Here is a 16174-nt window from a genome sequence, read left to right on the forward strand (position 1 = left end):
CTTAAACAACCCATCAGGAAATGCTGGCTTAGTCTGGGCTGGAGTGGATGGGAGGTAGCTACCATTCTCCCTCCCACTCAAGATCCAGCCACATTCATGGAGCTGAGCAGGGAATGATGATCCCAGTGTAACATTGGGACCTCTGGCAGAGCTGGACCAAAGCCTTGTGTTCCCTGCTCCAAGCACCCACTGAGGCAATGGGACCTGAGCCTCTTGTGATGGATTTATCATCTGGAAAAAATTATTTAGTACAGAGGGATGATAACACCCTCAGCACATATTTGCTTTGATTTTGGGGCAAAATGTTTCCCTGGAAAACACTTAAGGAAATAATACTTAAGGAGAGTGCCTCTGCCTGCAGGGAAAGGTGCAAAATCCAGCCAGAGAGAAAATGAAACCGGAGAGAAAAATCTGCAGCGTGGCTTTAACCATCACCAAGACCTCAATGCCTGAAAATGCCTTTGCACATGCTGTCAAGGAGCACCTCCCCATGGGAAACCACCTGGGGTCCCCATACCAGCTGGGGGACTTTAGGGAAAGAGGACAGTTTTGCAGTTGAACAGTTTTACATGGAAGGTTAAATTAAATCTCTTTTCACTCTCGTCATTCTTGCACAAGTACCATCCCCAAGCCTGCTGCCATGTCCCCGTGCTGCTGTGGCCGCAGATGGTGGGGAGGTGAGGTTTCCACTATGCCTTGTGCAGGCATAGTGGAAGGCTAGCTCTGCCAGGCTCCAGCTCTGACCCCTTTTCCTGCTCCCAAACAGTCTGAAGAAGATTGAGATATAATTTCTTGGGGCTGCATTTGCCATGCAACAAGCTATTTCCTTTATGAAGGGGAAAATGGGGGGAAATTCATGTAAAGGTTGCTCTGTTTGCTCCACAGGCGGTAAATTCTTTCCAGGTCCCTTGTGCATTCTCTCCTGCCCCACAGCTGACATGGCAGGACCTACACTGAGCACTGGATGGGTGGGAAGTCAATCCAGCACCAAGTCCGGCACTGAGACAAGGACCTTGTCCTGCCTGCAGCCATGGCAGGATGGGAACTGCTGCCTCAGTTTCCCTGAGAAGGTATGTGGGTGCCCACACAACGCTGCACAGATGGGTAAACTGAAGGAGATATCCCAGCAAGGAGCCCCAAACCTTCAGCTAAGAGCTCTGCTTCACCTTTCTGGCTGTCCTGGAGGTGAGGGTTTGGCACAAACCTCTCAAAGAAGCAAGAGCTCTCCAGGAGAATCAATGCTTGTCTGCTGGGCTAGCCCCCACTGAAAGTGTCCTTGGGAACAAGGAACTCTAGGGACTACTTCATCCTGATCCCAAACTCCCAGTAAGGATCCTCTCTGAGCTGCAATCCAGGCTGGTGCTGGGACATCCTGGATGCGGCACCTCCATTGGTGCCATCCTCTGCCCCCTTCATCCACCAGGTCTGAAACAGGACTGATGCAAGGCAGGAGCAGCTGAAAGTGGGGATGGGGAGGAGAAAGAACTGAGGGTGCTCAGCACCAGCAAGGCATGAGTGACATGGCCCTGCGGGCTGGCGGCTGCTGAAAGCTGCCTTGTTCCTCGCCCAGGCCCAGCATGGGGTCGGCTGCCACTGCTCCCGCCCCACAGCCGGGATAGAGGTGCCTCTGTCCTTGGAATTGCCAGACTTGGACCCCACTGACATTTTTTGGGATGAAACAGCCAGAATCAGCCTGTAAAGGTAGCAAAACCTTGCTGAAATGAAGTAGCCCCCTAAAAACCCACAAAAGGAGAAATTCATGGCCCTCAAGTAAATTATGGGGAGGTCTAACAGGAATTCAGCTGTGAAAAGTCCAGCTGAGATGTCTACAAACAGCAGCAAACCCTGACCGCTCTTCCAAGTACCCCAGGGTACAGGGGTCTCCTTTCCCATTGCTTCCGACTTTCTCAATCTCCCAGCCAAGCAGTTTCTCCTCTGATGCCAGAACCGACCCCTTGCTTGGCATGGAATTGCTGCCCACTGTCATCGAGTTTGCCCCTTGAGTGACGCATCTCAGCCCCAGGCACTGTGAAACTGAGGGGAGAGGGGAAAGCCTTGCGGGGGGGAAAAGGGGAGATGGGAGACAGGATCAGTGTGTTCCTATGCTGCCACTTCCAAATCTGCTTCGGATTCGCTAAATGCACTCTGACAAAATAGGCCAATTATTTTCGGGGAAAAGTGGCCAATTTTGCTTTCTTTTTAAATCTTAAAATTTTCTGAATAGAGCCAAAATATTTCAAGGAAGTCCCAAAAGCAGCTCCTTAGTTCTAGGCTACACTGTGTTGGGATGAAAAGGGTCTCAAACGGCAATTTCAGGGGTCATGCAGAGGAGCCTCCAGTGTCTAGCTCATGGTGCCTTCAGAAGGTTAAAAAAAGATAAAATACAACCCGTTGACTTTATTGTGAAGACTTACTAGGAAAATACCAAAAGTTTGCAAATACCCACTCGGGCCCGATCCGATCAAAAAAAGATTTTATGAAAATCTTTTTCATAAGATTAACATGTCGGGAGAGGGGAGTGGGTCAGGATGGGAGAGGGCGGCAAGCTCCAACAAACCCCTTCGGTCCCTTCCCGACCTGCCGCTCCGCGAACTGCCCTCCCAGGGACAGACAAAGGGCCGGAGCGGGGCTGCGGAGCGCAGCGGGCCGGCGGCCGCCCCCGGCCCAGGAGCCCCCCTGCCTCGACCCCGCGGCCGCGGAAGCGTTTCCGCCGGCCTCGGCCGGCGCTGCGTGGCCGCTCGGCGCGGAGAGTTAAACTCAAGAGTGATAAAAGGGAGTGAAAACGTGGCGGAACGGGAAGAAAACACGGCGCGACCAAACTGAAGAAAACAAAACGCGGCGGAAGGCACCGCGACGGGAGAGGGATAGAGTAAAGCAAACCGTAGTAAAAGCAAATAAAACATTCCGCGAGGAAATAAGCCACAACGCTTGATCCGCGTTAGAGCGAGGCGCTTTATTTTGCGCCCCCCCCCCCCCCCAACCCGCCCTGCGCGCCGCCGCCGGGGTCCCGCCACCCCCTCCCCGGGGGAGCCCGGCCGGGGGGCGTCGCCCAGCCCTGGTCTGGCTCCTCGACGTGATTTGGCTTCTCGCCCCCCCTTTTCCCCCCGATAAGAAAACTCGAGAAAGAGGAGGGAGGGAGGGAGAGAGAGCGCGGTCCCACCTGGGTGCGCAGCGCCGAGCACCAGCTGGAGCCCGAGGAGGCAGCAGAGGGGGCCGCGGAGGGGGAGGCACAGCGGGGAGCAGAGGGGCCGCGGTCCCGCTGAGCCGCGCCCCATCCCCGGCGCTGCCCGCTCCGCTCCGCTCCGCTCCGCTCGGGCCCCTCCTGCCGCTCCTGCCGAGCCGGGAACGCGGACGGGGAGGGGGGTGAGGGGAGGGGGAGAAGGGGGAGAAGGAGGAGAAGGAGGAGGAGGAGGAGGAGGAGGGACGCGAGCGGGAAAGGGAGGAAAAGGGGGGGAGGAAAATGTTACAAAATAAAATAAGAAAAAAAAACCCGAAGCGTGCTCGCCGGGCTCAGACACTGCGTCAGCAGACCGGGGCCCGGCCCCGCGGCGGCGAGAGAGCGGGGCGCGGCCCGAGCCCGGGGGGGGGGGTCCGCCCGCTGCAGCGCATCGTTGAGGCGGGCGTCCGGGGATGAAGCGGGGGAATGGTAGAAATGAAGCCCAGCCTGGGCAGGGCATCCCTGCAGACGCTCGGGGATGGCTGGCTCCCCCAGCAGAGTACCCACGCAGCCCTCTTCACACCCCGGGGGTCGCAATGGCTCTGTACGGGGCGGAGGGTGTGGGGGAGATGCCCCCATGCCGGTGTCCCGCGTCGGTTCCTGCTGCGGGTCGTCAGCGTGGGACCCCGGGGAGAGGAGCCAAGGGCTGCCTGGAACTCCCACCACACATCTTCGATTGCACCTCTGGGTGCCGGGCAGTTATCTCATTCCAAGCACAGCCAGCCCAGCTGGATCCTCCTCCATCCATCCCTGTGGCACAGAGCTGGGCAGCTCCCAGTTCAGCTGTGGATGCTGAAGTTGGACACAGCTCACTACACCTTCCACCACAAGCCCAATCCCTCCAGCCATGGGTTGCTGGTGCAGCTCTCCTGCGTCTGGTGTTTTGCTTCAGGCATGAGACAAAGAACATCCACAATATCCAATGTAGGCTCCACATCCAGAGCTGAGCATAAAAGGTTTTTAAAAGCTATTAAAGAACTTTTAAACTTTTATTTTCACACCTCCACTCCAGCAGGGCTGCCTATGGCCACAAAAGCCACTCAAAGAAGGCAGTATACATGTAAAACACTGGAACTTGGCATATTCCTGGCTTTTTACATCCATTTGGTGCATTTGGGTGAGGCTCACGGTGCCCGTTCTTCTGGGAGCATCCCTAAGGGTGTAGAAGCCTCACCTCCTCAAACTCTCCTGGGATTTGAGCAGTGCAGGGAGGGGCAGTCAGTCCTTGAAACACAGACTCTGCCATACAGATTCAGGGGAGATGATGATTTTGAGGAGACCAAGCTGATGGCAGAGCTCCCTTGACCAGGGAGCAGGATCTGGCCCCAAGATAGCACAAATGCCTGAGGGGGTGAGGAATGGGTGTGAGCCAGCCATATTTTGGCTATTCTTCAGAAAATAAAGGAATCTGTTGTTTCCCAGTGAGGCAGGAAGGACCTCCAAGCTGGTGCCAGGATGGGCTTTGGCGATGCAAACCCTCTGGGGGAGCTAATTAAGTACATCAGCATCTGGACTGTTGGTTTTTCTAAAGCAGGGATTATTTTTTAATTGCAACAGCACTGAGAGAAAGGCCTTGCTGGCCTCCATGGCTGCCACAGGAAACAAGCATGACAGCCCAGAGGAGAGGAAGGAATCAGCCAGATTCTCTCTCCTATCCCCAAAAATTGGAGACCGCTCCAGGGGGATGCCACCCACTGAGACACCAGTGGCTGGACATCATGGGCCTGTGAAGTCCTGTGAGTGGGACCCTCCACACATCCTGGACAAACCTGACATCCCTTTCAAGGAAGTTGAACCCATCTGAAAGAAGGAACATAGCAGAGTCAAAAGGCTTTGGCTCCCATGGAGCATTGCTGCTTCCTGGCCTGGTTCATCCTGTGTCTTGAAAACCCCCATGCTGCATGTGATTAGCAGATAATTAGCACTTCTTAATTAATTTCTTCAACATAGGCCAAGAGCTCCTTACCTACTCTCTTCTTAATGCAGTTTAATACCAGCTGTATCGCTACTCAACAGAGTGGATCATGTGGAAATGTGTTTTTCCCTTGAGATGTTTCCAGGCTGTCGGACCCCTCTGGCCACAATGAGTTGCTGCCAGGCAAGGACAAGGGGACATGGCTGAGTGCAAGGGATGGTCAACTGGACCTCTGGCCACAATCTCAGGAGAGCTCCTTGCCTCAGAAGATCGATTTGGGGCAATGGGCTTATCCCAGGATTACCCAGAACTTGGGGTATTCAGTGTCAGTAGATGATTCCCACAGTTGAAGCATCTGTATCTTGTCATTTAATTGGGAAAAAAAACTCTGGGTTTTGGCCAAAGCCATATCCCATGTAGTGAGTTGTCACAGTGGCAGGACTGCAGTAGGATGGGTGAAACATCATTGGCTTGAGTGAAAGTCTTCCTGCAGAAGGTCTGAAAAACATTTCTGGAGATAGATCCAAGCCACTTGCCCACCTTTGGTTGGAGGTCTGACCAGGTCAGGAGCACTTGGGAGAAAGCAGGTCAGTCAGGATGCTCAGCAAGTTTGCAAAATATGTCACCAATGTGGAGTGGGACCCAACCATAGTGGTGGGGGAGAAACAGATTTGGAGCTGGGGTGCTCAGTGTCAGTGAGGCACCAAACGACTTACTAAGTTTGGGACTGTCATGGGGCACGTTTGGTGTTTGCTTATGCAAGAGGCATTAGATGAATTATTTGGGGACCTGTGGACAGCATCTGTAGCCTTCAGAATTTTCTGAAGGAAGGGTCTGGCCACCCATGAGGACTGGCAGGTTCTAAGGGTCTATTTATTATAAGACCAGGGAGGCAGCATGTCCTGCTCTGTTGCACTCTTCCAAGGGTGTTCCCCCCAGCCCATGGTTCTCTGCGGGACTGAGGGCTCCAGGAGAGCAAAGCCCTGCCTGTGGGCAGCCACTGTTGGGGGACTGGTATCAGGGGCTTTGCTTTTTAGGGGACCAGCAGCACCTGCCAGGTTCTGCCAAAAGCTCAGCACTGCCTTGGCCTCATTCTGGCCCCAAATCGAACTGGTTGGTCCAAGATCAACACCCACCTGGCAGGCACTGTTCACTGAGGTCACTGCTTGGGGAAGAGGCTGTCTTGGCGTCTGCTAGCTCCTTCTCCCTTATGACGGGAGCAGCAGTAGGGAATGGCCACGTCGCTCTCTCTGTTGGAGACAGGCAGGAACAGCCAGTCCAGCTCCTTCTCCAAGCTCCAGGCTTTGCACAGCAGGCAGCAAGGGTGGTTGGTATCCTCTCACTGGGATGTGAGGTTTGGTGGGAAATCCCATGGGGGTACAGCAAGGGACTCATTCCCAAGCTCTGTATTTGCACCCTTCCCTTTGGGGAGAAGCCAGGGGACACCATGGAGGGGCTCAGCTCCTGCACAGCCCCAGGCACATTGGTTGTCATCGGGGCCACATAGCGATGCTCCTGAGGGTTTGGTTTTCTCATTATGGTTCAACATTGCAACAGCGGTCTCGGCGCTCGTGGCTGAGGCTCCATTCCCAAGAAGGGATTGTCAGGAGGCACCTCCTGTTTGCGTCCCATGCTCCTCCCCCAGGAGCTAAAATACAGTGTTTGGGATCAGTCCCCTCAACGCTCAGCTGTGAGTAGAGGGATCCGGGCCAAAATGAAGGGCCCTTTTCCTGCCTCCAGCCCAACCGTCCCTTTGGCTCTTGCAAGGAGCAGATGGAGCTTTGCCAGGGTCCCTTAACGTTCTTGGTCAGCTTCATACCCCCTGACCTCATTCCCAAATTTGCTGTCTCCCTGCACTGCAAAAAGGGTCCCTTTGTGGGTGCCCCACACAGCAGCTCTCAGAGCTCTTTGCTGCTCTGTCTTCTGCAGCCCTGAAAAGTCAGACAAGTTCAAGCTGCAAATAATTTATTAAAACCAGATGTGCTCACTTGGAACTGCCATGAGGAACTTCAGGGCGCTCCAGCCTTGTTAAGACCAGCGCTGAGATCCTGCCCTTCTGCTGCAGGGGCGAGACAAGGCTGGGGGCTGCCCAAAGAGAAGTGCTGCCTTCTGAGCCTGTTGCCTCTCCTTCCTGCCTGGCCTCCCCTGGAGGGCTCCTGGAAAGGGGCAGAGAGAGAATTCCAGCCATTTACAAGAAATTTTCCTTTTAGAAAAACACTTGCTCTGCATGACTCAAGAGCAAATTGGCAGAACTGGGCTGCAGAGTGGGGAGGGAAAGCAGCTGGAGAGTAGTGGAGGACAGTACATCCTGAACAGCATTTTCCTCCTGCCAGAAGTGGGTATAGGACCACAGAGCAGAGATCTCGCCCTGTTCCCTGGCCCTTTCCAGCAAGAGCAGCATAGTCCAGTTGGCCTAGAGTGCTTCATTTCCACCTTTGCCACTGCCTTACCTCATAGCCAGGGGCACATTCTCTTCCACTTCCATCCCTCACCAGTTCCTTTAGCCTAGAGGGGTTTTGGCTTCAATCCCAGCCAGTCTCCTGGGTTTGGGTGTGAATGCGTGGATTTTCAGGATTAGTGGGAGCTGGGATGAGCCAAAGCTGAACAAAGCATGTTTGGAGTCCTGATCCTGATGTGGAGCTGAGCCAAGAGAAAGGCGGTTGCCGACAGGGCAGTGCGTGCTCGTGGTTCCTACGCAGCCGGAGCTTTCAGTCGGGAGAGGACAGGGCTGAGCAGAGCTCTGGATTTTTTTCTTCCCTGGATGCAAAGCAGAGCCAACCACCTTGCAACTTTGCTGCTGGTGCTCCCCAGGGCAGCCCAGAGGGGAATGGGAGATCTGGCCTGAACATGAGGCTGAATCTCCCTGCTGCTCACAGCATCCCTGCATTTTTATCTTAATTTCTGTGGTTTTATCTCCATTGCTGTATTTTAACTCCATTTGGACCATGGCACTGCTCTGTACCATCTATGCAGCCCAAGCAGGGAGGACGGGAAAGTAGCTCCCGGCCAGGGCTGCCTGGGGGCTGGTGAGGCTCATCCTACACTAGCAGGGCAGATGGTGGATAACCTCTATTTTCAGGCTTTCCTGAATCAGCTTAAAGTACTTCAGCCACCCCTTCACTGAATATGTTGGGAAATGAGTAGCAACAGAGTGAGTGAAACACAAGCTGCAGCTGAAGGTAGAGGGAGAAGAAAGACTACAGTAACCCGACCCAGGAGGATATGCAGGCTGAGAGCACAGAGGAGCAGGGAAGAGCACACAGAGCTGGTAGTAGCATGCAGCTCCTCACCATCAGCACATGCCAGCAGCTTCTCCTGGCCTTCACACCCCCATGCAGCTGAAGCATGGAATGGGGGTGTGTCTCAGGCCCACTCCCAGAACAGACAATAGTGTCCTTGTGGTCAAGAGCCTGCTCGTCGGTGTGAATGTAGCGAGGGGAGGCCGAGCTGCTCTGTGTTTGTTTGGCCTTTTGCCTCCACCCAGGGTGATGGCCAGGGGGCACCCAGCTGCCCCTGAGGGCAGCACTGGGGCCAGAGAGAAGCAGAGACCACAGGGAGAGGCATGTGCAACCGTGGAAAATCAGTGTCTTGGTGCAAAGATGCATCAGCATGTGGTAGCAAAGGTTAGGTCCAGGCTCACTGGGTGTCAGGGTTGTGCCTAATTATGCTCCCACACAACTCCAGTCTCCTGTTCTCCAAGCTGTGAGTAGGAAGGTTTAGTTTAAGGCTGCTTGAGCCAAGCTTGTGTAGCATCCATAAAACAGCATCCTCCAGCAGCAGATCCTAGGAAGACAGTGGCAGCGGTTGCAAAGCTCACACAGTGGGCTTGCCAGGTCACAAAATAAACTGGGACTGGCCCATTTCATAAAGGGAAGCTCATTTATAGCATGACTCCCAATTGCGAATGTAGGAGGCAAAGCATCCAGCGAGGCAGCCCCTTGGTGAATCTTGATCCTGAGTGTGTCAAGGTGTGTCCCTGCACGTGTGGGCACGAGCCTACCCACTGCAGGACAATGATGTTGCTGCTGATGCTGCTGAAGCACCATTGCTGCCTCTCCTGGCCCAAATCTGTGTCACATCACCCAAACTGGAACAGAAGGCTGGAAATGATCAATTGCAGCAGCAGGGAGGGAGACAAGCTCACTCAGTGTTTGGTTTCACTTACACCCCCTGAGTTTGACTTCAGGCACAGTGAAGGTTAGGCCAGGTTTGCAGAGTAACCTGGGGCCTGGTGACTGTTCATCTGAGGAAGCAGCTCTGGCTCCTGGGGATGCCTGGGGATGGCCAGCACATGCCTGTGGAGGAGCAACTGAGTGATTTGGGCCCCAGCATTCATCACTCCAGATACAAACAGACTCAACATCGTCAGCTGCCACCATCCTTTTTAATTTTCTGTTGTGTATTTTTGTAAAGCTGACAAAGCCCAGCCCGAAGAAATTAAAGGAGCTGCGTTTCATCACCGCTCAGGGAGGTTATTATGGGCGACCAAGAGGGGAGACTTGGGTGTCCATGGGCTGGGGAGTAGATGGGGGGTTGTGACCCACAGATTATCATAAACAGAAAAGGTGTTTTTTTTATGTCCTTAACATATACGGCTTCTAAAGGGCAGGTACTATTCTATAGAAAATGAGGGACAAATCCACCTCAGCTTTCTAATTTATGTTCCAGCACAAGATCAATTTCAGTAATTAAGTGACTCGGGAATTTTCAGCAATTCCCCCTCTGATGCAGAGATCTCACTGCTCTGAGCTATAGAATACACCCTTCCTCCATCTTTCCTCATCCTGTCTTGTTTCATCTCTGTGCAGCCACTGCAAGAGAACTCATGCCAATGCCAAGAGCAGAAAAACAGTAAAAGCCAAGCAAATCAGTTTCTTAAAACTTATTTTAATATCCATATCTCATCTGTTGGGTAGAGCCAAAACAGTCTGGCCTGGTTTAAGTTACAAATTCTTCATACACTTTAAGTAAATGAACAGTGTGGCAATAGGGTCTGTTATTGGAAGTGAAACCCATCTTAACAAGGGAAGTGTTGCAGCCAGAATTCTACCAGGGTTCTTCCCTGCTAACAGTCCCAAAAAGCTGTCACTGTCCCCTGGCCCTGAATGGGTGTTGCACAGCAAGAATAAATGCTTTTGACACAAAACTAATCACACCCACAGAGATGCACACACTGGATGGCCAAGAAACAATGGGACCAGGATAGAAAAAAACCCTTTTAGAATTCTCCCCAATGTGGACAGATACCAAATCACCAGTTTCGGCAAATGGGATGAAGCACCAACCCTGATTTCTCCTTACAGAGGCTTAATAAACATGTTGAAGCTCCTTGCTGGACAATTAACTTCTGGCTTAGAGCAGCAGACATGGAAAGGGCTGAGGATGGCTGAGGATTTAAAGATGCAGTATTTCTGTTCTTTGTATAAAACACTACAGCAGTTTAGACACCACTCTAAATGCAGCTGCAAGGGAGTAAATCCAATTAAAAGCCCAAGAGTCACTACAAAAATAGTAAGAAAAATCAAAGCAGCAGAGTTCTCCACTTCCCTGGCCTGTTGCTTAATTACAACAGACTGCTCCATTTCTCAGTTAACAAGTTCCTGATCAGGTTTAAGCACAGTATTTGCAGATGATGGCTTACAATAAGGCGGACAAGTGGCAGTTCCGAGTGCATGATGGAGAACAGCACTTGCCAGGAGATGCCAGTGGGGTAACAGAGCCACCCAAACAGCCCACAGGCTGCCACAGCCATGGGTGCAATCCTGGAGCTGTCCTACAAAGGAGACCCCAGCCCACAGTGGTCCATGGACTGGGTCGGGAAGTGCGCACAGGGTGCTTTGTTTTTTAACCAGCATCCTGAATTGCAGTAGTGCAGGGCTCATCACCCCCCCGGGACAAACCCTGCTCCTCGACACTCCATCTTTAAATATTTCTGGCTAAGAACTCCCAGCATATGTTAGGAGCACTCGAACCTGGCTGCCACATGTTCAATTGCTGCACTTTTTGTGTTTTCAGTTTTCCTTCTATGTGGGAGGAAAAAGGAAGCAGAGTGGGAGGCTCCCACTTCACAGCAGACAGATCCAGCTGAAGGTACAAGACCCCTCCAGGCAGATTACAGGAGGCAGACAATAATTAGAGTGTTTGCTCCTATCAAGAACATTATCTCATTCCCTGCCATCTGAAATCGGGTGCAGTGATGGCAGCAAGTTTCATAAGTCAGCAAGTTTGAAAACTTTTGAGGGAGAGAGGAAGCTTTGCTGCCAAGTCACCCAACAGAGAGGAGCAGACAAGGCTTCAGCTTCAGAAAACTCTGACATGAACAAGATCAATAGAGAGCTTGTGGGCACAGATCACACCTGTGACATCTGAGCCATGCTTCAATCCCCACCTGTTCTCTGCCTGCCAGCCAAGATCAGGCTCACAAGTGTGGAAAGCAATATGAGCATGATGGGCTGGGTCTGCAAAAACAGCAGCACTTCAACACATTAAAATGGTGCAACCGTTGGGAGAACAATGAAGCAGCAGCTGAGACCTTGTGGCAGCCTGAGCTGTGATCCACTCTGACCACAGAATGATGCAGGCCTGTCCTCCCAGGGCTTCACCACCCTTCTGAGGTGGTGAATCATTCCTAAGAGGCCATCCCAAAGGAGCAGAAAGCTGCACCAGCTGCAGAATGGACACTGCCACATACCTGCTAATACGGGTTTCACTGAGACCAGAAAACTGTTTTCTTCCAAAAAATGGTTATCTTAAAAAAACTGAAATTAATTAGGGGTAAAACACTAACTCTAGTGCCATGAACAGGCAGGATCAACTTTTTTCCCCTCCAAAGGGCAAAGAGTCATATACCATCCCCAGCTGAACCTTGGTGCTTCGAGCTTTTCAAGGAGATGTTACCTAAACTTTATTAAAAGAAAAAGAACAATGTTTAAATATCAACACTGGACTAGCCCAGTCTTTTTTCCAAAGTCCACATTCTTCATATGAAGCACACACGGCGTCCTGGATTCCCCAAGGCTGCATGTTCAGAAGTTCACAGTACATGGAACCATGTCTTTTTGTATTTTTTCTTGAGTTTTCCCTCCTTGCTCAGAGCAGCCACCCTTTTGTGGTCACTGACTGGATAAACCTCAAGCCATCTCATATCCACATGGCTCGGCCTAGATGCTGAAGGCTTTCTTGATGAGAGTTGATGTTGTCATGCTCTATGGATGGAAAAAAGCAAGAGAAAAAAAGCACCTGGTACAGGTTTCTTGAGACCCTTGTGGATTCTTCTGTTCCAAAGGTGTTTCTGAAAGTCTTTTAGCCGGTTTCTCAAGAAGTTTTTGGCCTATTACTCTGTCTCAATTTGAAGAGCTGTTATTGGATGATCCAGAGGTTGATGCAATTGCAGCTCCAGCTGGGCTGCTTGTGGATACAGATTTGCGGATGTGAGGCAGCAAGTAGGGGTCACAGGCCAGCTGCTGGACATCTATCCGGTCCTCCTTTCGATAGGCCAGACACCGCCTGATGAACGCCTGCAGCACCCCAAAGCCAAAGCAAGAATTAGTTTCTATTAAAGAAACAGGAAACTTTTGATTCTTTGGGAGCGGGGCCAATGTGACAGCCCCAGTGCCAAAATTCCTTCCCTACACACAGCCCAGCTAAATCTCATTTTGGACCAGGAGAAATATGGGCAGAGGCACCCAGTGTTCAATGCTCAGCCTGACAGCTGCAGTAATCATGGAATCACAGAATGGTTTGGATTGGAAGGACCTTATAAGCTCATGTCATTCCAACCTCCCTGCCATGGGCAGGGCATCTTTCACTAGATCAGGCTGCTCAGAGCTCCATCCAGCCTGGCCTTGAACACCTCCAAGGATGGAACATGCAAAGCCACTAATGACTGTGTGATAGGTGAGCATTAAACACAGGACTCCTGCTGGCTTTATGAAAATCAGGAGGCTGGAACTGCCTGTGCTGCCTGACCCTCAAGCAGATTTACCTTTGCTTCTGGTGTGACTACTGGTTTTGGAGGGAACTGCACCTCAGTAGCTTTCAGAATTGTGTTCTCCTGCAAAATATCCTGTTGTGACTGGTTGTGACCGAAGGGCTACCAAAAGAAAGAAAAAAGTTGTTAAAGGTTGGTGACAGCCACAAAAATCCCACAGCTCTACTGTTTATCGTCACCTGACATCACCATTTTTCCAGGCAAGCAGCCCACAGCTGCTGGGAAGGTGCTGCGGATACCAGAGAACCAGGGCACATTGCTCCCATGCTCAAATAAACAAAAGGGATCAAGCCTGGCTTACCCAGTAGAGATCTCCACCTGCTTCCAGACCTTGTGGGACTGCTAGAGCATTTGTCATCCATCTGAGCTAGCAGAGATTCACCCACTCATCTCTGCTGGGCTGACAGCACTGAGCAGCACATGTCTGTCAGCCAGAGCTTTCACAACATTTAGTTACCAGGGGCTCCCGAAAACAAGAGCCCATGGACTCCTTTCCTTTCTCCATCCTATCTATCTTTCCTGTTGTCATAAAGCTGACAAATCACCTTTTCCTGATCCATGCTTTTCCCTTCCAAAAAAGCCATCCTAAAAACTCCTAAACTGGGTCTACTTTTTTCCCCCCCCATAGCACTTGCAGCCATGAAGACCAACAAAGACTCAGGGCATGGAAAGTGTCACAGACAAGACCAGACCAAAAACCTCAGATGACAAATGACACACCTGTCCTGCCCAAAGCAGCCTCAGTGGGAACATGCCCGATGGAAAGAGATGTTCTGCAGAATGTCTTTTCTGAAGGAAATGCTAAAGGTAGAGCATAACACAGCCTAGTCTATGCTCCCCACTTCCATTAGCATGCACTCTGCCCTGGAACTGATGGCAAGGAGACAAGGGAGCACATTCTAAGTCTGTGGAGAAGGAAGCAGAAGCCTGTGTTGCCTCCCAAAAGGTTTGGGAAACACCACTAAGAAAAGAAATTAAACACCTTCTTACCTTTCTGCCATATAGACACTGATAGAAGATGACTCCCACTGACCAGACATCAACTTTATTTGAAATTTTTGGAGGTTCTTTCCCAACCACAAAACATTCTGGTGGCAAATACCTGATTAGAAGGAAGTATTAATAAATTATGAGCAGCAGCTTCAAGTATTTTCCATTATTTCCTTTGGAACAGAAAGTTCTACGATTAGATACTGGCTTGGTTCTCAAGGGTCCCATTTCATTCCTGTGCACCTCCGGGCCAAGATCACCAATGCCTACTCCTTCTGAGAACAGTGATCCCAAGGACTCTCCAGACACTCGTGTTCTGAGCTAGCCAGCACAGTCAGTTTCTTTTCACCAGAGCACGTAAAACAAGCCCATTGTTTTTTACCTTCAGAACTCGTATTTGCTGTTGAAAGGGCTTGGCCAACAATTCTACAATGAAAAGCACACAGCCAAAATACATATTTCTAGAAATACAACCCCAGATGCCATGCCCCAGTTAAAGACCCTCAGCTTCACTCAGGGTACAGCTAGTTTAATTTTTAGGAACAAAACAAAGCTGTACAACACAGAATGGCCCAACAAACTTTCTGTTGCCCATGGTGACAGTTTGCAGCTTGACAATGCAGGGTGACATCTAAGGGTCACACTCGGTGGCACTCACCAAGTGTCTGCTCTCAGCCAAGGGTGATACAGTGACACTTGGCACAAAAGATAAAGAATTGCTGAAAACATGACATTCAAGTGAAGCTCTGGCTATAGACAACACCGTGAGATTTACATATATTTCGAGAGCTAGCTAGGGATCTTCACCTCCTAACTTCAGAGGAATACTCTTTATCTCTCTGATGCATCTGAATTTCCAAATAGGTATAGTATTTCCCTCGTTCTTGCTTAAGATGCGAGACGGAGCCACTCTGGATTGTGAAAGAGCAGCCAAGCCCCACTCCAGAACTCGCTATCTCAGCAGCATATGCAGCTTTTCACCAGCCTTTTGAATATGAGCTGGTTTTCAAACACTGACCTGTTGAACAGTAAAAAGCTGCCAGCCTCAAAAGCAGCTGTGCGACAATCAAAGCAGTTGCCAGGGTCTCAAACCTCCAGTTTGTCAAGCTAACAGCAGCACACACAGAGCTGACACACTTCCAAAAGCTGTTTATAAACTGTTCTTGATCTTAACTTGCAAGTGCCCCAGGCATTGCTTACCAGTAAGTACCAGCTCCCTGCGATGTCAGCTCCATGCCATCAACTGAGTTGTAGCTGTCATCATCCATGATTTTGGAAAGTCCAAAATCTGTGATTTTTATCTCTCCACATGCCGTACCGTTGACTAGAAGAATGTTACCTAGAAAGAGGAAGGAAACAGCCCTTAGGATACACATTTAGCAAGAATAAAATTGCACTGAGCCCTGCACTGCACAAAGAAAAAGGACCTACAGTGAGCTGCACCAGGTGTTTTAACTCTCAAAACCCTGAACTTCAGAGACAACTTGGGGACTACCAAGTGCTAGAGCTGATCTGCTCATCTTGAATGACCTAGTGACCTCATATTGCTTGGAGCCTCCAGAACCTGAGCCCTGTTAGCCAAATGAACTTCAAGGCTTTGATTCCTCCCAAAGGTCTTGTTGGAAGGGCAGCTCAAAAAGGAGGATTAAGGAGAGAAGTACACATACACAGTTATGACTCATTCTGCCCAGAAGTTTTGACTTGCCCTGTCTTCTCAACATGCCAGAAACTCTCTCCTTCCTGACAGTGCTCCCCAGTGACTTTCTGAGCTCAAAAAGGACAATTACTGCTTAGGCAAGAGTCTTTTATAAACCCATCAAGAAGTCAGATCATCACTGTTTTTCTCCAAGCCTACAATAAAGTAGCAAAACTGTGTGTGATAGCAGCAGATGAATCAACGCTCTAGGCAGCTGCAGGCAGAACTCAGACAACTTGGGAACAGCCAGGAAGGAAATGGGGTCACTACAACCAGTGCAAGAGCACCATCTCCCGTACACATTCCTCATGCTGATGCAACAAACCACATCACAAACCAGTTACACAATGCTGATGAGGTGCCACC

The 16174-nt window shown here is 50.8% G+C and overlaps 2 protein-coding genes across 9 annotated transcripts in view; both read right to left on the bottom strand.

The window, feature by feature from the left end:
- The window catches only part of MRC2 (mannose receptor C type 2), a 28600-nt gene extending 25227 nt beyond the window's left edge, over positions 1 to 3373 (bottom strand). For 2 of the 4 annotated variants that reach the window (XM_059869623.1, XM_059869622.1), the window contains exon 1: positions 3161 to 3372. In XM_059869623.1, coding sequence (XP_059725606.1) covers positions 3161 to 3275 — 115 coding nt within the window. In that variant the 5' untranslated portion in view covers positions 3276 to 3372. Of the gene's footprint in view, positions 1 to 3160 lie in introns of all 4 variants that reach the window. The other 2 variants (XM_059869624.1, XM_059869625.1) reach the window with 2 other exon arrangements.
- Positions 3374 to 9999: 6626 nt separating this feature from the next.
- TLK2 (tousled like kinase 2) overlaps positions 10000 to 16174 on the bottom strand; it is a 42662-nt gene continuing 36487 nt past the window's right edge. For all 5 annotated transcript variants that reach the window (XM_059868974.1, XM_059868972.1, XM_059868971.1 and 2 more), the window contains 4 exons: positions 15313 to 15451; positions 14113 to 14224; positions 13117 to 13224; positions 10000 to 12649 (listed from right to left, as the gene is read on the bottom strand). In XM_059868974.1, coding sequence (XP_059724957.1) covers positions 12476 to 12649; positions 13117 to 13224; positions 14113 to 14224; positions 15313 to 15451 — 533 coding nt within the window. In that variant the 3' untranslated portion in view covers positions 10000 to 12475. The remainder of the gene's footprint in view (positions 12650 to 13116; positions 13225 to 14112; positions 14225 to 15312; positions 15452 to 16174) is intronic.

Source organism: Haemorhous mexicanus, chromosome 28 (assembly GCF_027477595.1).
Source record: "Haemorhous mexicanus isolate bHaeMex1 chromosome 28, bHaeMex1.pri, whole genome shotgun sequence".
NCBI lineage: Eukaryota > Metazoa > Chordata > Aves > Passeriformes > Fringillidae > Haemorhous > Haemorhous mexicanus.